Raw genomic sequence first — 25,455 nt, forward strand, 5'->3', positions numbered from 1 at the left:
ACGGAGGCCACTATGACTACAGTGTGTTCCAAAGAGCACCTGATGGGTGTCTGGAGCGTAGGTCTGCAGGGAGAGCAGCTGGGGCAGCTTCTGGGAAGCGGTCTTCAAACACCTGCCAGACTCCCACCCTGGTACCTCGGCCTCTCTGTGGACAAAAGGACCTGCAGGCCTGCGACCCTGACCGTGGGGCTGCGGGCACTGTCCTTGGTTTCCCCCAAACGGGCCCCCGAAGTAAAGGAGGAAGCAAGGGGTGGAGGACTGTGCGGAGCTGTGCAACCCACGGCGGGCAGCAGGACTGTTCGGGAGGAAGCAGGAGCCTTCTGACCCTGGCCCCTGGGGCCGGCTGCCACCTCGGAACCTGCGGGGACTCGGCTCAGGGCCTGCTTCTCTTCGTAGCCATTTCCCTTCCGGAGACATTGCACTGGCGGCTGGGGCTGCGAACCGTTAAGGGACACGGGGTCCTCCCCCTGGGGGACAGACCCTGTCCCTACTCCGGGCCCCCTGTCGGCGGGGCGGGGGCAGCATCCCTCCTGGGCCGCAGGCTGGTGGAGCTCGTGGGCGCCGCCCCGCGCACCTGCCGGTCCGCACCTGCCGGATCTGCAGGCGCCTGCCCGGCCAGCCCCCGCCCGGCCCCCAGCCGGCCTGCGCTTCCGTGAGGCCCCTCTGCCCGCCCTTTGCACCTCTTGTGCGCTTCGAGGGCGCGTCCCGGTCGCCCGCGGCCCCTGCGAGGCCCTGTGCGGTCGCCGGCGAGCTGCGCCCGAAGATGCGCCCCTGGACTGCAGGTGAGTGCGACCCCTGCGGCGGGAGCGGTGCAGAGCCGGCGCCCTGGCCCTCCCCGGGACCACCCCCCCCCCCCGACCCCCGCGGGTCTCCCCGCAGCCCCGGGAGCAGAATCGCGGGCTCCAGTCCCGCGGGGCCGGTTCGCTGGGTCCCCCGCGCGCAGGGTCCGGGGCAGGTGCGGCTGGAGCAGGTGCACGGGAGCAGGGGGGCTGTGCCTGCCGGGATGCCCCGGGCCCTGGCACCCCCCCCACGGGGCTGCTTCGTGGGCTCCACCTGGCGCTGCGCCGGCCTGACCAGCCTAGGAAGTTAGGAAAAGCCAGGGACACTGAGGCAGCCTTTTTAAGTGGCCCGGGGATGTGAGTGGCTGGCAAGTGGGGACGCATTCATGTGGACTGCTCCACTGACACCCACTGTAAAAGTTGTGCCTGCATCCCTTTCTTGAGGCCGCTTTTAAGTTTTTTTCCCCCCAAGTATCAAATTACTTGAGCCTGCACAAGGCTTGGGAAAAAAAAAAAAAAAAAGGAAAAAGGGAAGAAAAAACAAAATGCTCATCCCGCCAGCCATGTGGTCTCTCAAAGCCGGCGGGTCCTGACCTCCGCGTCTGCCGGCCACTGGCCTGCCGGCCTTGCTTTACAGGGTGCTCCGGGGTTCCCCGGTGGACCTGCCCACCTTTGCCTTCCTGGTTCGGTTTGCTGTTTGCTTCCTATAATCTGAGGAATCCGGATTCCTTCTGGAGCAAGGGAGCATATCTTGTGCAAAAATGGGAAGTTCAGAAATGGTGAATTCTCTGTGGTGGCCACCTCCCCCTCCCAGGAGGGCAGCTGGTCTGCCGGGTAGGTAGGTGGTGGACTAAACCGCCTTTCGTTGGGGCACACTCCGGAAAACTCTAAGCGCCACCCTTGCGGCTCCGTTCCCAAAGTTTGGGAAGATAAGAGTTTAAGGTTTTTCTTTATCGTGTGAAATAGTCATGTTCTCTGCAAAACTTTATGAATGGCACTGTTTTCGGTAACTCGTGTGGATTGTAGGATAAACGGGTGGAAATAGGTCTTTTTGGCGGGGGAGAAAACATCTCTCTTGGGGCACTGACTTTCATAGCTATTTTGGAAGATTTTTTTTCATTCTTCCTTTTAAAACAAAAAAAGAATTATTCAAGAAAGATACACAGAGAGAGGTAGAGACACAGGCAGAGGGAGAAGCAGGCTCCCTGCAGGGGAGCCCAATGTGGGACTCAATCCCCAGACCTGGGATCATGCCCTGAGCCTAAAGCAGATGCTCAACCACTGAGCCATCCAGGTGCCCCTCAGTATTTCCATATTACATTCTTTTTTTTTTTTTTTTTTAAGATTTTATTTGTTTATTTGACAGAGAAACACAAGCAGCGGGAGCAGGAGAGGCAGGCTCCTCGCTGAGCAGGGACCCCGAGATCATGGCCCATGCCAAAGGCAGATGCTTAACCAATGGGGCCACCCTGGCACCCCTCTATTTTATATTCTTTTTTTATATACAATTTTATTTATTCATGAGAGACACAGAGAGAGAGAGGCAGAGACACAGGGAGAGAGAGAAGCAGGCTCCATGCAGGGGGCCCGATGTGGGACTCGATCCTGAGACTCCAGGATCTGGGCCAAAGGCAGATGCCCAACCGCTGAGCCACCCAGGCGTCCCTCTATTTTATATTTTATATTCTTGAAAACGTTTTGCTGGTTACTTCCTACCCACACCTCTTTCTCACATAGCCCTTGTGAGTCATTCATGGGCCATGTGGTCCTTTCACATAAAGCTTTGACCTAACCCCAGATTTGTGTTCATATGGACGTGTGTGGTTAGGGGAGAGTCACCTGCAGAAACTCGGAACCACGTTCCTTTGAATTTTATGAGCTCAGGATTCGGCAACATTCTTAGAAGCAGCATTTTCCTGGGTCAGTCAGGCCCTGGGTCTGTCCCAGGTAGAAAGTCCACAGGAGGGACATTCTGACCGAATGGGTGGAGTAAGTTAAGCCACCGCCACCGAGCTAAACAGCACCTCTGCTCAGCTGCCTGGTAGCGGTCATCCTAACCCCTCCAAAGTAGGGTGTTGGTGTGTGAAACTTCCCAGGCAGGCTACCTTCCAAACCTACTGTGGCGTTCAGGCGTGACGTTTCCCAGCCTCTCTGCCGTGAAGCCTCAGCCAGCAGCAGGACAGTGACAGCAGTGCGTACTGAGGCCAAAGCAGCCGAGTCTCGGAGGACGAGCAGGGCTCATCCACCCTCAGCCCTCTCGTACCCCTGCCGCCCCCCACCCAGGATAAGAGGTGCAGGAGGTCCAGGGCAAGGGGATTTGGGTTCATGTTGGCGAGGCCGCTGGTGACGGCTTCCTCACCCTGCTTCATGCTGAAAGAGATCCCACCAAAGAAAATGTGTTCTTGAGGGGTTTGGAGTTGCCTTCTTCAGGGTCCCCAGGGCTGGAGGGGTAGATGGTGCCCCAGGATCCCCCTACCTGTAGCCTGGCTTAGTGCAAGTTGGTCTTAGGACTGCTGTCTCCTCCAGCGTAAGTTCCCCTGGCACCTGGGCTACTTCTGCGACCGTAAGGCCTGTGCACTGGCTGCCGGTCTAGCTGGCCACTGGCATGGGCCACCAAACTCTCCTGGTGGACTGGTCCCAGTCCATGCCGCCTGGTCTCTCCTTCCGCCTCAAGGTGGCTCTAGTTTTAGGTCTTGGCTTTTCTGGGCCAATGGCAGAAACCAGCTCTCCCCAGGCCTAACGTCACCTGCTCACCCCTCACCTAAAGCACCAATGCTTTCCGCTTTCCCGGGAAGCGTGCGGGATTGGGAGCTTATTGCTTGCAAGGCAGGCCAGCTGTGGTTTATAGCTGTGCCCGTGAGGGCGCATTCATCATGACCCTCCCTGTCACTTCTATTCGTGTGTCCTTGTTCAGCTGGGGACAGAGTCACGTCTCCCTTCCGTGTAGCTGTCTCTACACATTTGGAAGGTAGCATCATGTTCTGTTTCAGTGTCCTCCGAGCTAAACAGCACCTCTGCTCAGAGACCTCACCCGAGACGTGGCGACCAGAAGATCCTGCAAATGCGTCTCTGGTTTGCCCATTGTCTTCCTTGAATATGACACTTGGTTAAAAGTGCGATCTGACACACACAGGACACAAAGGCCTATTGTTGCCCTTGAACCAGACACTATCGATACTGACTCCGTTTCCAGCAGGCACACCGCAGTGCTTGCTCGGTGTGCCTCTGAAAGAATTTTCTGGAACTTCTGTGACCCATGCACTGTCTTGGTGTGTGGGCACAGCCCCGGAGGGGGAAGACCCTCGGTGTGCAGTGCCAGCAAGGCACGGGAAGGGCTGATGAGGGGCTGTGTGCAGGCCGCGCCGAGGTCGGGGGAACCCTGGAGGGACAGAGGGAAGGCCGGAGGTCACGGAGGAGCACGCCCTGCAGGCAGAGGGACAGACTCACACCAAGGTCCCTGGCAGGACAGGGCCGAGGCTCACGGATCAGTGTGACCAGAGCAGAGCCAACAGGAGTTGCGGGGACGGAGTCAGCCAAGCCCGTGGCTCCCGTTTGTTTCCTGTGGCTCGTTTCCCCAGCGTTGAGGTGTCCCTTCAGCCCCGCAAACTGCAGCGGCCACCCTGTCCTTACAGAAGCCACCCCTGCGTAACCTTCTAACAGGCTCAGGGGCCGCACGGTTTGGAATAATGGAGGAACCTAACGGACGTTGGCGTGCACGCTTGGAAAAGACCAGCTCGTCCCATGAAACTGAAACGTGCCATCCAAGGGAACATCCCCTGTGGACGGTCCACGGATCCGGAGCGCCAGTCATACGCGGAGGCCTCTGGATGGAAGACTGGGAGGTCCCCAGCCTCGGAGTTCTGGGCCTCTGCTCCTGGGGTCATGGTGTATCAATGTCCACACACACACACACACACACACACACACACACACACGTGCATTTGCTATCAGGAGGGGGCCCAGCATCGGGCTTCGGGAGTCCAGGGTTCTTCGGTGATTGCATAGCCACCTCAGGCTCCCCGTCGTCTCCTTCCTGGAGATCAGAGGCTGGGCGGAGCCCTCAAGCCCTCCAATCCTCTCCCTTAAAGCCACCTGGGGACACTCCTTGACGTCTGTCCTGTGAGCGTCAGCTCAGGTGTGGCCGAAAGGGGCCTCTGGAGAATAACAGCAGATAGTCCTACCAGGAGATACCAAGGGCTGTAGGCGGTCTGTGCCAGGAGATGGGACAAAGTCCAGATACGACCTTTATCACATCCCCTATGGCGAGTCCACACACTGTGTAGAACTCCCCTCCCCCCACCCCACCCCCACCCCACCCCACCCCCGTCAAGAGGGAAGTAGTGATGGTGGTGGCCTGGGAAGGGGGGGCAGTAGAGATGAAGAAAAGCCTGTGGAGGTGAGATTTATGGTGGAGGTGACCCCGACGAGACTGGCCGGCGGATCCCATCAGCGCCGGGAGGGCAAGTGTGAAATGAAGGAAGGTTTCCAGGTGTCTGGCACCTGACCCCGTCCATCCACTGAGATGGTCCAGATGTGGGCCAGGGGCAGATCTGGCGGGGCAGGGGGGAGGGGAGAATGAAGGGTTTTCCTCTGGGACGTGCGAAGTGTGAGGCCCCAACCTCCCAGGGCGCAGACGGCAGGTTGGCAGTTGGGCAGCCCTGTCGGGAGCTCAGAGGATTGTCTGGATGGGCTAATCCTGGGGTCCAGAGGAGAGGCCCAGGCTGTGCCCTGGGAGGGAATGCCAGCAGAGAAGGCCGGGAGGTGCCACAAAGTGGGAGCGCCGTCAGGAGCGTGGGTGTCAGTCATCCAGGGGGGACACACACGGGGGTGCCTGTCATCCGGGGACTGAGGACTTTGGAGGCCTTGACCAGCACAGCGGCCCTGAGCCAGGGGGTGCAAGGTGAGCCCCGGGGGCCGTGGGAGGGGATGGCTATTTCCAGGCACTTGGCCTGAGCATGTTCAGAAGTGAGGCAGCCGCAGGTACAGGTGGTTGTGGAGTCAGGTGGGAGGTCCCTCCCCAGCCCTCCCTTCTCTTTCCTACCCTCGTCCTTTGCTAGGCCTCCTGTGACCTAGGAGTGGGTAATGTCTTTTCCTTAAATATTGGGAAGAAGAAAGGCACCTGGCGACTCACTCGGCGAAGTGTCTGCCTTCGGCTTAGGTCATGATCCCAGAGTCCTGGAATTGAGCCCCACGTCAGGCTCTTCCTCTCTCTCTGCCGCTCCCCCTGCTTATGCTTCCTGTCTCTCTCTCTGTCAAATAAATAAATAAAATCTTTAAAAAAAAAAAAAAAAGAATTGGGAGGAACATACCAGAGCCAATCAACCAGAAAGATTACCTCCGGGGATCTTCTGCTGCAAAACTTAGGTTTCCCTGTATGCTTGTCTGTGATGATAATGACAGGTTTGGTGCTTTTCCCAATGTTACAGGGACCCTTTGCATATTCACAGGACGCCAGGTGCTGTTCTCAGCATACACAAAACAATCCCTGCCCTCTGGAATTGTCGGTCTGCCTCCAAAAGGCTCCTCCAATCTGATTGTCTCACAAAGGAATGAGCCACTTTTGTCTTTTTAGGCCCTCGTCAGGCTTGTTGGGTCACGAGGCCACTAATGAGTCACTGGTGTTAGCACTGGAGGAAGCTCTGAAACCCAGACCAGCGGCACGAATAAAAACTTGGTGCAGAAAACATTCACACCTCGTTTCTATTATCTGCTGCCGTGACCTCAAGAGTCTCAGCACCGCCAGCCAAGTCTCAGGGCCTCGTTGCCCCCCTTGCCCCCCAGGCCCCTACCCACCTGCCACTTCCCAGGGAGGACCTGGTCCCCACAGTGCCCTGCAGGCGCTGACGCAGGAAGTGGGGTCCGGGTGGCCCCCGTGCCCTGGGCCTCCACAGTTGCCCCGTGTCTGTCCCCAGGTACTTTGAAGGCCGCGTTCTTCTTCTTTGCCTCCATAAGCGCCTGGTATTCCGGGTACCTGCTGGCAGAGCTCATTCCAGAGGTGTCCCTGACCAGAGCTGTTTACGGCTTCCGGAACATCGCTGAGAAGCCCCTCCTCAAGGGTGAGTACCAGTCCCAGGGGTGGGGTGGGAGGGGTGGGGGGGTGCCAACTAACAGTTCTGCGGCTCAGCTGCGGTGCGAGGAGGGGGTCCTGGCCTCAGCTCTGCCCCAGCTGGCCTTGTGGTGCTGGTGCTGGTGCTGGTGATGATCAGGGCAGTGAGGAGGAGCTGGGAGGGGAGGAGAAAGGGGAAGGGGAGGAGGAGGAGGGGAGGGGAAGGACAGGTGGGGAAGGAGGGGAAGGACAAACGGGGAGGGGAGGGGAGGAGGGGAGGGGGAGAGGGAAGGGGAGGAGAAAGGGGAGGGGGAAGGAGGGGGTGGAGAAAGGGGGAGAGGAGGAGGGTGGGGAAGGGGAGGGGAGGAGGAAGGAGGAGGGGAGGAGGGTGGGGAAGGAGAGGAGGAGAAGAAGGGAAGGAGGAGGAGAAGAGAGGGGAGGTAATACCTGCCCCTTCCGTTCCCACACCCTTCCAAGGTAAATACCCCTGCTCATCCCCCTGTGAGACCCCAAGGCAAATTATGATGTTAGGAAAACAAATTTAGGGCAGCCCTGGTGGCTCAGCGGTTTAGCGCCACCTTCAGCCCCGGGCATGATCCTGGGGACCCAGGATTGAGTCCCATGTCGGGCTCCCCACGTGGAGCCTGCTTCTCCCTCTGCCCGGGTCTCTGCCTCTCTCTGTCTCTCTGTGTCTCTCATGAATAAATAAATAAAATCTTTAAAAAAAAAAAAGGAAAAATTTCGATTACTAAATAAAAATAGACATTCAGAATAATGCAACTGAAATTGGAAATAAAATGAAATCTCAAAATCTCCATTAGAATCTCCTTTGCAAAAGCAGGCAGGACACTCAAGTAGTAATGTGTACCCTCTTATGAAATCTCATTGTGAATACGTATGCTGGCAAATTTTTAATACAGAAATAAATTATAGAAAAATAACTTGCACAGGGATCCCTGGGTGGCGCAGCGGTTTAGCACCTGCCTTTGGCCCAGGGCGCGATCCTGGAGATCCGGGATGGAATCCCACGTCGGGCTCCCGGTGCATGGAGCCTGCTTCTCCCTCTGCCTGTGTCTCTGCCTCTCTCTCTCTGTGTGACTATCATAAATAAATAAAAATTAAAAAAAAAAGAAAAATAACTTGCACAAATATAAAGAACTGAGTGATGACCTAAAAAATTTATAAAAGCTGGGGATACCCGGCTGGCGCAGTCGGTGGAGTGTGTGACTCTTGATCTTGTGGTTGTGAGCCTGAGCCCCACGTTGGGTGTAGAGATCACCTAAAGAGAAAAATCTTAAAAGAAAATAATAATAACATAAAATATTTTTTAAAAATTTTGTAGAAGCAATTTCTTTTCAGGTTAATTACCTTTTAGGACCCCCGCCACCCCAAACCCCAATAAGTTTCCAGGAATCGACTATGACTGCCTGGATTTTTAAAATTAACTGTTTATTTAGAGAGAGCTCACATGAGGGGGGCTGGGCAGAGGCAGAGAGAATCTCAAGCAGACTCTGCTGCGCAGGAAGCCCGAAGAAGGGCTCAATCTCATGACCCAGCGACCATGACCTGGGTGGAAACCAAGAGTCCGACGCTGAACTTGCTGTTCCACTCAGGGGCCTGTTGGTGTTTATATTTTTCATGGTTTCCATGGTGAATATGCTTGCCTTTGGGGAGTTGGGTGGACGGGGAGGAGGCCCAGCAACAAGGCGGAGCCATGCATGGGACGGGTATGGGGGACAAGGCTTTCTCGCTTTCTCTGTTGTCCCATGAAATGCACAGTCTGCCCAGGACTCCTAGGAGCTGCCTCTGTCGTCTGAGAAGGGGCTCATTCGTTCCCCCCAGGGTGGGCCAGGGAGGCCTGGTCACCTTCCCCTGGGACTGGAGCGCTGTATGGTTACCAGAAACCCAAAGGTGGCAGGAGCAGGGTGGAGGGGTGGCTGCAGCTGGCATGAGGGCTGTGTCCTGGCCCCACTTTGGAGGGAGCCAGGGTTTCCTGGGCGTCTGGTGGGCTCGGAGTTTGGGGGTTGAGCCTAGTGAGTGATTGGTGGTCCTGCGCTTATGTCGATAAGAGTAAAGGGGGCTGCGTCGCCCTTGGCGCTCTGTGGGCTCTGCGGAGGGCTCATTTCATGCTGTTGTCAGCGTCCCAGAGAGTGGCCCCCATGCAAGCACAAGGCCTCTTTGGCCAGACACTGCCTGCACAGCCCTTAGCGGGTGCCTGAACCCCCATAGACACCTGCATTCCTCTGTCCGTGGAGCACAGGGTACACCTGGCTTTGGACAGGGCTCGAGAAGGAGCATAGGTCATACTGTTGTTGGCTCAGCAGCGTGACCCTGACGCCTCCCTGGGAGTGTTTGTCCTAAATGTCCTCAGTGACCCCTGGCGTCTGGTCTGATCTGAAGCAAGGGAAGGAGCATGTTGACATGTGAGATTAGTGTTGGGCACAAAAGAAAGGGGCCGAGGAGCCAGAGGCCAGCACGGAGCACTCCCTCCACCCCTCCTGTGGCCGAGGCCGCCTGGACTGAGCCCACCTGTGCTTGGCCCTGACACCCGCCCCCCTACCCCTTGGACTTTCACCTTAATCCTTGGGTTGCTTTTCAGCTTCATAAACTATTCTCTTAAAGTGACTCAACCCCCTGTGCGGCTGCAGAGGCCCTGTGATGCTGGCTTTGGGCTTTCCCAAGGTAATTCTTACCCGCGGGTCCGTGCCCTCCTGGGTTCATACCACTGCTGGCCTGTGGAGCTGAGGACGCGTGGGGTGTTCAACAAGTACTTCCGCAGTGCGTGTCTGTGAGATGGGAAGTGTGCACCCGTGGAGGGGTGAGTCTGGTTGGAAGGCACCTATGCCCCCCACCCGCAGCTCGCGACCCTAGACCTCGAAGGTCGGTTTCAGGGGAGAGTATGTAGAAGGAGAATCCTGTTGAAATGTTCTCCCGTGGGCCTCAGCTGTGCAGTCATCGAGTCATTCTCTTAGAAGCTCTCGTGCGATGGAGCCAAGCCAACCCGATCTGCCTTCCTAGACTCTCAGCCAAGACCGAAGGAGCTAACGACCACTAAGTGGCTGCTGTTGCGGCAAAAAAGCTGGAAAAACGACTTTCTTTTTTTTTTCTTTTTTTTTTAATAAATTAATTTTTTATTGGTGTTCAATTTACCAATAGACAGAATAACACCCAGTGCTCATCCTGTCAAGTGCCCCCCTCAGTGCCCGTCACCCATTCCCCTCCATCCCCTGCCCTCCTCCCCTTCCATCACCCCTAGTTCGTTTCCCAGAGTCAGGAGTCTTCATGTTCTGTCTCCCTTTCTGATATTTCCCACACATTTCCTCTCCCTTCCCTTATATTCCCTTTCACTATTATTTATATTCCCCAAATGAATGAGAACATATAATGTTTGTCCTTCTCCGACTGGCTTACTTCACTCAGCATAATACCCTCCAGTTCCATCCACGTTGAAGCAAATGGTGGGTATTTGTCACTTCTAATGGCTGAGGAATATTCCATTGTATACATAAACCACATCTTCTTTATCCATTCATCTTTCGATGGACACCGAGGCTCCTTCCACAGTTTGGGTATTGTGGACACTGCTGCTAGAAACATCGGGGTGCAGGTGTCCCGGCGTTTCACTGCATCTGTATCTTTGGGGTAAATCCCCAGCAGGGCAATTGCTGGGTCGTAGGGCAGGTCTATGTTTAACTCTTTGAGGAACCTCCACACAGTTTTCCAGAGTGGCTGCACCAGTTCACATTCCCACCAACAGTGGAAGAGGGTTCCCCTTTCTCCACATCCTCTCCAACATCTGTGGTTTCCTGCCTTGTTCATTTTCCCCATTCTCACTGGTGTGAGGTGGGATCTCATTGTGGTTCTGATTTGTATTTCCCTGATGGCAAGTGATGCAGAGCATTTTCTCATGTGCATGTTGGCCATGTCTATGTCTTCCTCCGTGAGATTTCTGTTCGTGTCTTTTGCCCATTTCATGATTGGGTTGTTTGTTTCTTTGGTGTTGAGTTTATAATAAGTTCTTTATAGATTTTGGAAACTAGCCCTTTATCTAATACGTCATTTGCAAATATCTTCTCCCATTCTGTAGGTTGTCTTTGAGTTTTGTTGACTGTATCCTTTGCTGTGCAAAAGCTTCTTATCTTGATGATGTCCCAATAGTTCATTTTTGCTTTTGTTTCTTTTGCCTTCGTGGATGTATCTTGCAAGAAGTTACTGTGGCCGAGTTCAAAAAGGGTGTTGCCTGTGTTCTCCTCTAGGATTTTGATGGAATCTTGTCTCACATTTAGATCTTTCATCCATTTTGAGTTGATCTTTGTGTCTGGTGCAAGAGAGTGGTCCAGTTTCATTCTTCTGCATGTGGATGTCCAATGTTCCCAGCACCATTTATTGAAGAGACTGTCTTTCTTCCAGTGGATGGTCTTTCCTCCTTTATCGAATATTAGTTGACCATAAAGTTGAGGGTCCACTTCTGGGTTCTCTATTCTGTTCCATTGATCTATGTGTCTGTTTTTGTGCCAGTACCACACTGTCTTGATGACCACAACCTTGTAGTACAACCCGAAATCTGGCATTGTGATGCCCCCAGATATGGTTTTCTTTTTTATTTATGATAGTCACAGAGAGAGAGAGAGAGAGAGAGAGAGAGAGGCAGAGACACAGGCAGAGGGAGAAGCAGGCTCCATGCACCGGGAGCCCGATGTGGAATTCGATCCCGGGTCTCCAGGATTGCGCCCTGGGCCAAAGGCAGGCGCCAAACCGCTGCGCCACCCAGGGATCCCTGGTTTTCTTTTTTAAAATTCCCCTGGTTATTCGGAGTCTTTTCTGATTCCACACAAATCTTAAAATAATTTGTTCCAACTCTCTGAAGAAAGTCCATGGTATTTTGATAGGGATTGCATTAAACGTGTACATTGCCTGGGTAACATTGACATTTCCACAATATTAATTCTGCCAATCCACGAGCATAGAATATTTTTCCATCTCTTTGTGTCTTCCTCAATTTCTTTCAGAAGTGTTCTATAGTGTTTAGGGTATAGATCCTTTACCTCTTGGTTAGGTTTATTCCTAGGTATCTTATGCTTTTGGGTGCAATTGTAAATGGGATTGACTCCTTAATTTCTCTTTCTTCAGTCTCATTGTTAGTGTATAGAAATGCCACTGATTTCTGGGCATTGATTTTGTATCCTGCCACGCTACCAAATTGCTGTATGAGTTCTAGCAATCTTGGGGTAGAGGCTTTTGGGTTTTCTATGTAGAGTATCATGTCATCGACGAAGAGGAAGAGTTTGACTTATTCTTTGCCAATTTGAATGCCTTTAATGTCTTGTTGTTGTCTGATTGCTGAGGCTAGGACTTCTAGTACTATGTTGAATAGCAGTGGTGAGAGTGGACATCCCTGTCTTGTTCCAGATCTTTGGGGAAAGGCTCCCAGTGCTTCCCCATTGAGAATGATATTTGCTGTGGGCTTTTCATAGATGGCTTTTAAGATGTCGAGGAATGTTCCCTCTATCCCTACACTCTGAAGAGTTTTGATCAGGAATGGATGCTGTATTTTGTCAAATGCTTTCTCTGCATCTAATGAGAGGATCATATGGTTCTTGGTCTTTCTCTTGCTGATATGATGAATCACATTGATTGTTCTACGGGTGTTGAACCAACCTTGTGTCCCGGGGATAAATCCTACTTGGTCATGGTGAATAATTTTCTTAATGTACTGTTGGATCCTATTGGCTAGTATCTTGTTGAGAGTTTTTGCATCCATGTTCATCAGGGATATTGGTCTGTAATTCTCCTTTTTGGTGGGGTCTTTGTTTGGTTTTGGAATTAAGGTGATGCTGGCCTCATAGAACAAGTTTGGAAGTACTCCATCTCTTTCTATCTTTCCAAACAGCTTTAGGAGAATAGGTATGATTTCTTCTTTAAACGTTTGATAAAATTCCCCAGGGAAGCCATCTGGCCCTGGACTATTGTGTCTTGGGAGGTTTTTGATGACTGCTTCAATTTCCTCCCTGGTTATTGGCCTGTTCAGGTTTTATATTTCTTCCTGTTCCAGTTTTGGTAGTTTCTGGCTTTCCAGGAATGCATCCATTTCTTCTAGATTGCCTAATTTATTGGCATATAGCTGTTCATAATATGTTTTTAAAATCGTTTGTATTTCCTTGGTTTTGGTAGTGATCTCTCCTTTCTCATTCATTTTATTAATTTGAGTCTTCTCTCTCTTCTTTTTAATAAGGCTGGCTAATGGTTTATCTATCTTGTTAATTCTTTCAAAGAACCAACTCCTGGTTCTGTTGATCTGTTCCACAGTTCTTCTGGTCTCGATTTCGTTGAGTTCTGCTCGAATCTTAATTAACTCTCCTCTGCTGGGTGTAGGGTCCATCTGCTGTTTTTTCTCTAGCTCCTTTATGTGTAAGGTTAGCTTTTGTATTTGAGTTCTTTCCAGTTTTTGAATGGATGCTTGTATTGTGATGTATTTCCCCCTTAGGACTGCTTTTGCTGCATCCCAAAGATTTTGAACGGTTGTATCTTCATTCTCATTAGTTTCCATGAATCTTTTTAATTCTTCCTTAATTTCCTGGTTGACCCTTTCATCTTTTAGCAGGATGGTCCTTAACCTCCACGTGTTTGAGGTCCTTCCAAACTTCTTCTTGTGATTTAGTTCTAATTTCAAAGCATTATGGTCTGAGAATATACAGGAGACGATCCCAATCTTTTGGTATCGGTTCAGACCCGATTTGTCTCCCAGTATGTGGTCTATTCTGGAGAAAGTTCCATGTGCACTTGAGAAGAATTGTATTCAGTTGAGTTTGGATGTAAAGTTCTGTAGATATCTGTGAAATCCATCTGGTCCAGTGTATCATATAAAGCTCTCGTTTCTTTGGAGATGTTGTGCTTAGAAGACCTATCGAGTATAGAAAGAGCTAGATTGAAGTCACCAAGTATAAGTGTATTATTATCTAAGTATTTCTTCACTTTGGTTATTAATTGGTTTAAATATTTGGCAGCTCCCACATTCGGGGCATATATATTGAGGATTGTTAAGTCCTCTTGTTGGATAGATCCTTTAAGTATGATATAGTGTCCCTCTTCATCTCTCACTGCAGTCTTCGAGGTAAATTTTAGTTTATCTGATATAAGGATGGCTACCCCTGCTTTCTTTTGAGGACCATTTGAATGGTAAATGGTTCTCCAACCTTTTATTTTCAGGCTGTAGGTGTCCTTCTGTCTAAAATGAGTCTCTTGTAGACAGCAAATAGATGGGTCCTGCTTTTTTATCCAGTCTGAAACCCTGCGCCTTTTGATGGGGTCATTAAGCCCGTTCACGTTCAGAGTTACTATCGATAGATATGAGTTTAGTGTCATCATGATATCTATTCAGTCCTTGTTTTTGTGGATTGTTGCACTGAACTTCTTCTTAAAGTGGAATTTTAAGAGTCCCCCTTACAATTTCTTGCAGAGCTGGTTTGGAGGTCACATATTCTTTCAGTTCCTGCCTGTCTTGGAAGCTCTTTATCTCTCCTTCCATTTTGAATGAGAGCCTTGCTGGATAAAGTATTCTTGGTTGCATGTTCTTCTCATGGAGGACCCTGAATATATCCTGCCAGCCCTTTCTGGCCTGCCTGGTCGCTGTGGAGAGGTCTGCCGTTACCCTAATGCTCCTCCCCATAAAGGTCAGGGATTTCTTGTCTCTTGCTTCTTTAAGGATCTTCTCTTTATCTTTGGAATTTGCAAGCTTCACTATTAAATGTCGAGGTGTTGGACGGTTTTTATTGATTTTGGGGGGGAGGGGATCTCTCTATTTCCTGGATCTGAATGCCTGTTTCCCTTCCCAGATTAGGAAAGTTTTCAGCTAGGATTTGTTCAAATACATATTCTGGCCCTCTGGCCCTTTCGGTGCCCTCGGGAACCCCAATTAAACGTATGTTTTTCTTCCTCAGGCTGTTGTTTATTTCCCTTAATCTGTCTTCATGGTCTTTTAATTGTCTGTCTCTTTTTTCCTCAGTTTCCCTCTTTGCCATCAACTTGTCTTCTATGTCACTCACCCGTTCTTCCACCTCGTTAACCCTCGTCGTTAGGACTTCTAGTTTGGATTGCATCTCATTCAATTGATTTTTAATTTCTGCCTGATTGGATCTAAATTCTGCAGTCATGAAGTCTCTTGAGTCCTTTATGCTTTTTTCTAGAGCCACCAGTAGCTGTATAATAGTGCTTCTGAATTGGCTTTCTGACATTGAATTGTAGTCCAGATTTTGTAACTCTGTGGGAGAGAGGACTATTTCTGATTCTTTCTTTTGAGGTGAGGTTTTCCTTCTAGTCATTTTGCTCAGTGCAGAGTGGCCAAAAACAAGTTGTATTGGGAAAAGAAGAAAAAGAGAGAGAAGGAAAGAAAAGAGAAAAAGAAAAAAGAAAAAAGGAAGAAAAAAAGGAAAAAAGAGAAGAAAAAGAGAAAGAAAAAGAAAGAAAGGTGAAAAAAAGGGGGTGGGGGAAGCAATCAGAAATCAAAAAGAAAAAAAGAAAGAACCACGGGGGAGTATCTTCTGATTCTGTATACTTTAATTCCCTTGACTTCCCCTGGAACTTGTCCGTCTAGCTGGTCTTCTGGGGGAGGGGCCTGTTGTGCTGATTTTCATGTGTTAGCACTCGGGGGAGCTGCTCTGTCCCCTGCCTGTGCAGGGCTCAGTGGGGGTTGTTTACCCCGTGAGGCCCCAGGAGGAACAACCACAGTGGCGGGGCCAGCTCTGCAGCCCTGGAGTCAGCTCCTGCAGTAACTCCAGAGCTCTCTGTCTGCAGGGACTGGAGGCTCCGGGGCGGGGCCACTGATCTGCTCAGCTCGGGGCAGGAGCGTCCTTGCGGTCCTGGGCCCTCCCGGCCTCTGCCGGTCCCCGGGGGGGGGCGGGGGGGCGGATGCCGGATCGAAAAACGACTTTCAATTCTAATTCTGCCACTAGCTAGTTGTCATGGCCTCCGACAATGACCCAGAAGGGACACGGCACACGTCTCTATGTCAGAGGCTCTTTCTAGTTCCAGATTGGCCCCTGCCTTGCACGGTACGAGGTCCTCCGGAAAACCATGGTAGCTGGTAGGGCCTGAGCTCCCCACCTGGCTCCCGTGTCCGTGCCCCCACAGTGAGGGCCCAGAAGCAGGAATGGCGGGGAATGTGGCGACAGGGGCCCATGAGGGTGACAATGCTGCGCCCGCCCCGTCTCTCCGTGGGGTTTGGCATCCTTCCACGTTGGTACCACCGAGCCTGATGGAGCGGAGCGCTGACAGTCTGTGCCACCTCACAGCCCTCGGGGCACCCAAGAGATCATTGTCGCTCCTCATCAGGGAGACCAGCACTCTTTGGGTGCCTTCTGGGCTTTTATTTCTGTGGACTGGACTTTAATCTCATTGGGAACAATGAGGCGAGTTGACATGGCTGAAATGTGGTCAGACGCACACCCAGGGAGCACCTTTCCTGTTTGCCTGGCAAAAATGGCAGGATCACATTTCTGGAGTCACCTTCCTCGTCTAAAGGGGTGAGCGTTGTCATGGTTCCCAAATCAGGAAGTATTTCAAAGAGACAGATTCCTGGACCCCGCTCCAGGAAATTAAAAAATCTATGGGTTCGAGGTGGCGCCTAAGAACCTATATTTGTTTTAGCGAATGCAAGGATAAGAAATAAGGCAAGACTTCCCTCAGCAAGAAAATGGTTTCTAAGACCGAAATTCGCAGCACGAGGCCTGCTCTGTTGGAGCCACAGTGCCGATCGGGGCTCAGGGTCTTACTTACACCAACAGGCAGGTGTCTCAGGAGATGGGTAAGTAGGACCCTGAGGAGCAGGCCTCTTCCTCCTGCCTGGGCATCAGCTCCCGCACCATCATGTGGGCTTTCCCATTCGGTCTTTGGGGAAAGAATTTCAAAAAAACCGCGGAGGACCTAGAGACAACACAATATCTGGTACTTAACAGATGTTTTTTGAGTAAATATCTGTGTAATAAGAATTCTGTGGAATTAGGGAGTGAATCTACTGGGGTATGTGATGGGCAAGAGGTGGGGTTTGGAAAGAGCTCTGTCTTGTGAGATGTGTCTACCCCCCCACGGCCCCATCCTAAAGAAGGAAAGACACACAGAGGCAGAGACACAGGCAGAGGGAGAAGCAGGCTTCTTGCAGGGAGCCCGATGTGGGACTCGATCTCAGGACCCTGGGGTCACGCCCTGGGCCGAAGGCAGACGCTCATCCACTGAGCCACCCAGGCGCCCCGATCTTCTTTCTTTGATCCCATAATAACATTTTGTGCCTCCAGGGAATGGGTAGAAGGTTAATAAAAGCCTTTTTGAGATGCCACGCAGACTCCCCAACCGTTCTCAGGCACTTCAAGAAAATACCGCCTCCGTGTCATCCCTGGTCACGAGAGCCACCTTCTCCTTGGAGAATCTGATGAGAATCAAGCACCTCCCTTCTAGAAAGTGCACCTGTGCCTATCCACAGGAAGGGCACCCACATTTCCCCGGGCCCTCTGAGCAGCAGGGCCACAGGTTCGGAAGACCTGCCCTCGGCACTCCTGGGAAGGCACAGGGTCCTGCTTCCAGCCCACCGCAGCACCCAGGGGAGCTGGCTGCTGTGTGGACAGCAAGGCCGTTGCCTGGTTGTGCCACTGACCATCCCTTCTGCCGGGATGAGGGGTGATGGGAGATCATCCATAGGGACCCCCAGGGATGGGCACCCTGGGAAACTCCAGCATCAGGCCTTGGGGTGAACATCCTGGGCCAAGAGGGCCAAGAGGGCGGCAGAGACGGGCAAGTCAAATCTTGTCCATCCAGTACTGTGCTTGCTCCGCTGGGCCGGCCGCCTGGCTCCTGTCCCTGAGCCCCAGGTGCACGGGAGGGATCGCCAGCAGGAGGAAGAATAAGGAAGAACTCAGGTTGGGACCCAGCCTGTGCTGCCCCAGTCCCTTGGTTTCCTCCTGACCTGCTTCACCCAGGTCCCACCCCCACGTGGACTCCTGCCTCCTGGCTTTCAAACAAAGCAAAACACCTCTTCCTCTTCCTCTTCCAAAACACCCAACCTGAGTTCTTCCTTATTCTTTCTCCTGCTGGCGATCCCTCCCGTGCACCTGGGGCTCAGGGACAGGAGCCAGGCGGCCGGACCAGCGGAGCAAGCACAGTACTGGATGGACAAGACTTCCTGGCCACCTTTGTACCTATGTGCTGTCACTCTGTCTCTGAATCACCCTACCATGTGGGGGTCAGGAGGCACGATGTGCCTTCGCGTCCTTGTCTCGTAAGATCCGTGGGGTACGTGGGAGACCGGCCCCCTCCTCCAGTCAGCACGGCACACCTGTCAGCCCGCCGAGCGCTCGCCATACAGATTAACGTCCTTTCGGTTGAGAGCGTCATGCAGCCAGTGCAGCCCTACGGCCTGTGGCGATGGCAAGAGGACCTGGAAACGATGTTTTCCCAGAGCAGAGGGTGGGTTCCAGGTCCCCGTGACTCTCATTCCATCTGTGCCAGGGACAAACAGCAGGGTCCCCACAGAAGTGAGGAAGTCTGTATGCTTGTAAAGGGGACAGCGTCACCTGCACTCAGGCAATTCAGGTAACAGGTAGGATGAAGGTGGATCCCACTTCAAGAGTATTCCCTCTGGGGGCGCCCGGGGGGCCCAGTCGCTTACGCAGCCGCAACCGACAATTGATTTCAGCTCAGCTCATGATCCCAGGGTCGTGGGGTCGAGCCCCGCGTCGTGCTCACCGCTCAACGGGGCATCCGCTTCTCTTCCTCTTCCTCTACCCCTCCCCCGTCTGTGCTCACGTGCTCTCTCTCTCTGTCGCTCTCTCAAATGATAAGTCAATCTTCATGATAAATAAATCAATCTTTAAAAAAAAAAGAGTATTCACTCTTACTTACAGGATGTCTGTAAGTCAGGAAACAGGACACGTGCTTTTCAACAATACGTCACATTTTCAGATATTATGCTCACTATGTTTTCAGGTAAATTATCTCTACATTTAACATAATGGATATTATTAAATTAAAAAGAAAAAAAAGCTAAAATCCAAGACACTGAGAAGATGCTGTATTTGTAGCACTTTTTCATGTTGATGGCTGGGCCCTTGGCTTTAAGTTTAGGTGTCTGGAGATTAAGAAAAAACATAGTGAATGTCTTACTTGAACATTTACGTAAGTACCATACGGCCTGAGTATGTTTAATCTGTGCCTACCAACCTCTGTATGCACAGAAGAATCTGGAAGAAAATATGCCAAAAGGTAAAACAGTAAAGATCCTTCACAGTGACAATACGTGGGATTTTTTTCCCCTTTAGTTTGCTTTCCCGTTATGTTTAATTTTCTTCTGCAGAAATTAAATAAGGAAAGGGGAAATCTCATGGGCTTTCCTTGTTTAAAACAAACAAACAAACACAAAAATAGACTACTAGGCAGAAAAATCGGTCAAGGTGGACCAGAGCTGCGGGCACAAGTGTTCAGAAAGTCTCGCTGTCCCTCTCGGCTGTGGTGTGGGGCTCGGGGCCGGGGCAGGGTACAGCGTCTGTGACATTGGGAAAGGAAGTTACAGGATATTAGAGCACTGAGCGCCAAGACAAAGGAAAGAAAATCGGGCAGCTGAGCCCCGGCCAGGCAGGTGATGGGGCGGGGGTGAAGGGTGTGAAGGGGTGCGTGGTCCCCGGGGAGCTCCAGGCCCTGAGGCCAGGCAGCACGCTGGGCCTCCAAGGGAACATGTACACCCCGATTCCCCCCAGCAGGGCCTGCCAGGGCTGGTGTGCGTGTCCTTGCCACCCGACCAGCTGTCCCTCACAGCCATGCGTCCTGGATCAGAGAAGCACAGCTTGTCTCTGGTCAAACCGGACGACTGAGAGCACCTCCTGAGCTCTTGTCCTGGGGACTTGGGACTTAGAGCTGACCTGAGCCCAGCATAGCGGGTCCTGTGGACAGTGACGTGAGCTGGGGGTGCACGTGGTGATGATGGCCACGTCGCACCCGGTGGATGTGAGGGAGGACCGTGGGCCTGTCTGGGGCCAGCTGGGGTCCTCAGGCAGACCCCCCCATCCTCCTCTGATGGAAAGCCCTGTAAAGCGGGGGTGCTGGGGAGACCTCTCCCCGGCCTGCTGACCTCATGGCACCCCCAGCAGAAAAGCCCAATGCCTCAGGCTCAAGTGAAAAGAAAGGGATCAATGGTGGCCAGAGTGGGCGTCCCGGGTGTGTGTGTGTGCGTGTGTGTGTGTTTCAAGTTGCATAAACGCAGCCTGGAATGATGCCCCATACGTGGCTGTTCCTTCGTTCGCCAGCATTCTGAGATCCGAGGGAACTTTCTTTAGTTCCGATACAAAACCCACGGTGCGTGCCAAGAACGTCAGTGAGCTGACCAGCCCTGGGCAGGGGCTCCCACCCCTCCTGGAATTGTTACGCCCACTCAGCACCCCCGTCCCTTTGGCATAGTTGTTACTTTAAGACAAACGCAGGCGAAATCAACTGTGTCTTCAGGGGAATTTCTGACGCTGCTGATGACAAGTTGTGACCCTCTCCGCCCTGCATCCGGGACTCTCCAGTGTGAAGTCCCTGGACGGGACGGCTGCCGATCACAGCCGGGCAGCGGGGTTCGTCGGACAGATACCAGCGTGATGCTGACTGTTATGTTCTTGTTTGTTGCAGCCCCAACCCCTAAAAGGCAGAAATGCGACCACTGGACCCCGTGCCCCTTGAACACCTATGCCTACCGCTTGCTCAGCGGGGGCGGCCGGGACAAGTATGCCAAAATCTGCTTTGAGGACGAGCTGTGAGTACCCGTGTGGAAGAAGAAAACAGCCACCCCACCCGATTGCCTCCCTTCCCCGGGGGAGGCCAGGCGCTGCCTCCCGTGGTGGGGCGCGTCCCCGTGTGGAACCCCCGTTTGACGGCAGGTGGGATAAGTATCCTGTGCTTTTTATTGCATGTGTGCCATAACCCTTCCAAGTGATGGAAACACCAAAAGTCCGCAGACACAGTTGTGCTTCCGTCTTACTGTGTGACCCTCCCGGGCAGGGATGAAAGCAGGTGCTGTTCCTCTCTGCAGCCCACACTTCCCGGGTCTGTGTGTCCGCGTGACCCACGATAGCCTAAGTCAATCCTGGCGCCTGGAACTGCCCCCAGCCTAGTGTTTGCAGCTGCGCAGGCGGCCCTGCCAAAGCTCCGCAGACCGGATGCTGAAACAACAGACGCTTATTCTCCCGCGGTCTGGAGGCAGGGAGGCCAAGGTCAAGATGTGGGTGGGGCTGGTCCCCTCTGAGGGCTGCGAGAGGGCACGCCTGTCCAGGGCCGCGTCCCCACGGGGTCCCCCCTCTGTGAGTCTGCGTCCTGACTCTCCCCCGTAAAGGATGCCAGTCTTAGGGATTAGGGCTGACCCTAAGGAGCTCGTTTTTAAAGGCCCTGCCTCCAAATATGGTCACGTTCTGGGGGATCTAGGGTTTAGGACATGAGCCTGTGATTTTGAGACACTACAGTTCAGCCCGTACCACCTGGCCTAAGGATGCGTGGGCCGCACAGCAATTACTACACGGGAGAGAGAGCGCTGGCTGGTCCCAGCACTGGGGAGGAAGCCTTTCCCAGTTACGTACCCCTTTCTCCAAACTGGGTGCACCTTTCTTCCACGTAGTCAGCTGGGTCACCGTGGTAGCCCTCAGCCCTCGCCTGCCCGTCCCTCTCCACCACCGTTAGTTCGTATGTCTCTGCGCTTGCCTTGCCCCCCCGCCCCAGGAGTGCGAGGCACACCCAGACACGAGCCACCCTGGGCTCAGGGTGGCTCCTCCTGGCATGGTCTCGGCACATCCCCATTCCGTATAGGGAGGTGAATGGAAACCATACCCCTTGTGCAGGTCCATCGCTTACTAAAGGCCTACTTCACTCCGCCAGGATGCTCATCGGTAGACATTCCTTCAGGTGAACCCCCAGGTGGCTCGGGGGGCGAATAACAGTAATAAATGTGGCTCTTGTGCTCAAGGAGCTTATATCACAGCTCAGGGTTCTCTACCTCAACACGGCTGACCCTGCAGACCAGTGACTGTGCTGTACAAGGTGTGCTTTGCAGCATCCCGAGCGCCTCCTTGCTGGATGCCGTGGGCCACCCCGTCCAGCCGTGACAACCACGCATGTCTTTAGACACTACCACGTGTCACCTGGGTGGCCAGATCACTCCCTTTCCCTCCAAGAACCATTACACTTGGAGAAACATATTTTCCGGACGTCCATGGTGAATGCTATATGGTAATTTTGGGTGGGGCTGTGGAGCTTCAGAGATGAGTGTCCCGTTGAATGCGATGGTCAACGAGGTCTGTGGATGAGACCAGTTTTCAGTCTGAAAACTGAGGATCCCATAGTAAGGATGGGGGGAGACCTGAGAGCCGGTGGGACAGTGGGATGGGGATGCTCATCAGAATCATGTGGCCAGAAGGGGCTTGTTCTGAGTCAGACCCCAGAGCCCGGGATTTCCACTGTTGCACAGTGCCCAGAGCCTGTTGCACAGTCCCCTGACCATCGTGTCACAGCGACAGCATCATGCTTACCCAGTACAGACTAACGCGCCCACGTATCAGCCTCGTGTGACTTGCTGTGAGGTATACCCTTTGTCACCCCCACGATGCAGACAAGGAAACTGATTCACGGGCAGATCCAGTCACTCGCCCCTCGTCACGCATCTAGGTGGTGGCAGAGCCAGGATTCCGTCCTGGCGTCCTTGGACGTGCTGGGTAGACGGACTTGAATCCGGTTGTCTAATGGAACACCTAACGATATGGCTATGTGGGACCCAAACGTAGCTTGCCTGACTTCAAACAGCATTCCAGATGTTTTTCGGAATACAGTGCAATGGAAAGCAGCATAGACCCGAATAAAAGCAGGTTAAAACCAACAGAGGAGTGAACATGAGCAGAGACCTAAGGAGGGTCACTCGCTTGGGTTAGCCTCGCGTTCTGCTGTGGTCAGCTCATGGAGCAGAAGGTGCTGGGCTGTGGCCGTCTCACCATCCTATAGAGAAAATAGACATTCATGTAGAAAGACAAACAACAGTTTCCGGCCGCTCATTTCCTTTGTGCCACCAGCCCTCCCTGGGGACAGCCACCTCTGCCTTCAGCCTCTCTCCTTCCTTCCCTATCTCCAGGTGGCAGGCCCGTGCTCGCACTTCTCGGCTTTCCCCGAGTTGGGCATTATCTGTGGACTGGCCACTCGGTGGTTTCACCAACACTCCCGTCCTCTTCCTCACCCGGTCCTGATTCGGTCATTGCACTGACTGTGCCGTTTCAGTTTGATCAAGGTCCAGCACTTAGGTTATGAAGACCACCTAAAGAAAATCCAATGGGCTTTACTTGGTTTGAATGTTTTACTGAGTGAGGAACAGTTGGAGAACAGGAGCCGTCCCAACAGACGGGTCAGAAAGCCCAGAGCCCAGTAGTCGTGGTGTAGGAAGCAGGCATGAGTCAGTGCATTGTTTCCTGGTGTGACTTGTTACCGAGATTGACGATATTCGTTACCTGTTCATGACTGAAAAGTCATACCGACACGGGGGAAGCTTATGTTTTAAGGTCAGAGTCAGCATGTCGGTTACATGACTGAGTGCGTGGCCTGGTCACATAAACACATGGTGGCCTCCAGGTTTGTTTGCTTTTTTAACATGGTGAAATTATTTTTAATTTGTTTTAAAGATTTTATTTATTTATTCATGGGCAGAGGGAGAAGCAGGCTCCAGGACCCTGGAGTCACGACCTGAGCCTAAGGCAGATGCTCAACTGCTGAGCCACCCAGGTGCCCCACAAACATAATTTCTTCAGTTTTCTTTTTCTTTTTTTTCAAAATTATTTTGAATATTTTAGATTCTTTCCACATCCGTATGAATTTTAGGATCAGCATATAAATTTCTACACAAAAACCTGTTGGCTTTTGAACAGGATTGCATTGGATTTCCAGATCAGTTTGCGGAGAATTGACATCTTAGCAATATTGCATCTTTTACACAACAAGCATAGTTAGCTCTCCATTGACTTAAGTTTTCTTTAATTTGTGTCAAAGATGTTTTGACGATATTCAGTGTACACATTTTGGAGCTCTTTTACTGTATTTATCTCTAAGTATTTCACTTTTGATGCTGTAGTATATTTTTAAAAATTTTAATTTCTAACTCTTCATTGCTAGTACATAGAAATACAATTTATTTTTCTATAATTATCTTATATCCCACAACCTTGCTAAGCTCACTTTTTAGTTCTAGTAGTTTTGTTTTTAGATTGGCTTTTCTATGCGGATGATAATGTCAGCTAACTGCCCCCCACCCCAATAAAAGGCAGTTTTCCACTTTTTCATCTGCATGCCTTTGCTTTTGTTTTTTCTTGCCTGATTGCATTGGATCGAACCTCCATTATAATAGTGAATCAAAATGAGAGTAGACATCATTGCCTTTTTCCTTGTCTTAGAGAGAAAGCATTCTATCATTCATCATTAAGTATGATGTTTACTAGGGATTTTTCATAGAAGCCCTTCATCAGGTTGAGGAAATTCCTTCTATTTCACGGTTTCTGAGAATTTTTAATCAGTGATGGATATTGGATTTTGTCAGATGTTCTTTTCTGCATCTCTTGAGGTGATTCTATAATTTGTCTTTTTTAGCCTGCTCATGTGGTAAATTACATTTCTGAATGTTAAACCAACCTTGCATTTTTTTTAAGGTAAAAGCTTTCCTTTTTTTTAAAAAAGACTATTTATTTATTCATGAGAGAGAGAGAGAGAGAGAGGCAGAGACACAGGCAGAGGGAGAAGCAGGCTCCATGCAGAGAGCCCAATGCGGGACTCAATCCCAGGTCTCCAGGATCATGCCCTGGGCCGAAGGCAGACGCTCAACCACTGAGCCACCCAGGCTGCGCCAACCTTGCATTTTTTAGATAAATCCTGCTTGCTTGTGATATATTATCCTTTTTATATACTGGATTCAATTTGCTAAAATTTTGTTAAGTTTTGTATCTATGTTCATGAGGGATATTAGTCTGTGGTTTTCCTGTTATTTTTTTCTCTGGCTTTGGTATCAGGGTCGAATATGTTGGTGAGTATTCTCTCCTCTTCAATATTCTGGGAGAGTTTAATACAGAATTGGTATTATTTCTTTAAAGGTTTGATGCAATTCTCCAGTGAAGCCTTCTGGCCTGGAGTTTTCTTTGTGAGAAGATTTTTAACTACAAATTTCACCTTCTTTAATAAATACAGAGCTACTCAAGTTATCTGTTTCTTCTTGGTGAGCTTCATTATTTTGGGGTGCATTAAAAGAAAAAAAATATTGTTTTCCTTTATACTATACACAGTATTCTGAGTGCATTTGTACTCTGGTTATCAAATGTGTGGTAGTTATTCACCCCGTCAAGCAATTATCTTCGATGACAACTGGCGAGGGGGGTGGGGCATCTACAATTCAATTCAATTCTGATACTGTCTACTTGAAGATGGCCTCAGACCCCACAGGTTAAGGGCTTTGTCTCACAAGACACTCTTCCTCCAGCTGGCTTCAGATGCCAATCACAAGTCCCAGATTGTCACTATCCTCCTGTCTATAAATCAGAGTTCCCATGTCACCCCTCCTTAGGCTTGGTTATTTGCTGGAATGGCTCACAGAACTCAGAGTAA

At 51.5% G+C, this 25,455-nt stretch overlaps 1 protein-coding gene across 3 annotated transcripts in view; it reads left to right on the plus strand.

Annotated features, from left to right (window-relative positions):
• Positions 1 to 25,455, plus strand: part of FAM3B (FAM3 metabolism regulating signaling molecule B) — a 53,544-nt gene that overhangs the window by 14,890 nt on the left and 13,199 nt on the right. The window contains exons 1-3 of one of the 3 annotated variants that reach the window (XM_035709377.2): positions 466 to 782; positions 6,692 to 6,835; positions 20,473 to 20,596. In XM_035709377.2, coding sequence (XP_035565270.1) covers positions 764 to 782; positions 6,692 to 6,835; positions 20,473 to 20,596 — 287 coding nt within the window. In that variant the 5' untranslated portion in view covers positions 466 to 763. Of the gene's footprint in view, positions 1 to 465; positions 783 to 6,691; positions 6,836 to 20,472; positions 20,597 to 25,455 lie in introns of those variants that run through there. The other 2 variants (XM_049104661.1, XM_035709376.2) reach the window with 2 other exon arrangements.

The sequence above is a fragment of the Canis lupus genome, chromosome 31 (assembly GCF_003254725.2).
Source record: "Canis lupus dingo isolate Sandy chromosome 31, ASM325472v2, whole genome shotgun sequence".
In the NCBI taxonomy this organism is placed as follows: Eukaryota; Metazoa; Chordata; class Mammalia; order Carnivora; family Canidae; genus Canis; species Canis lupus.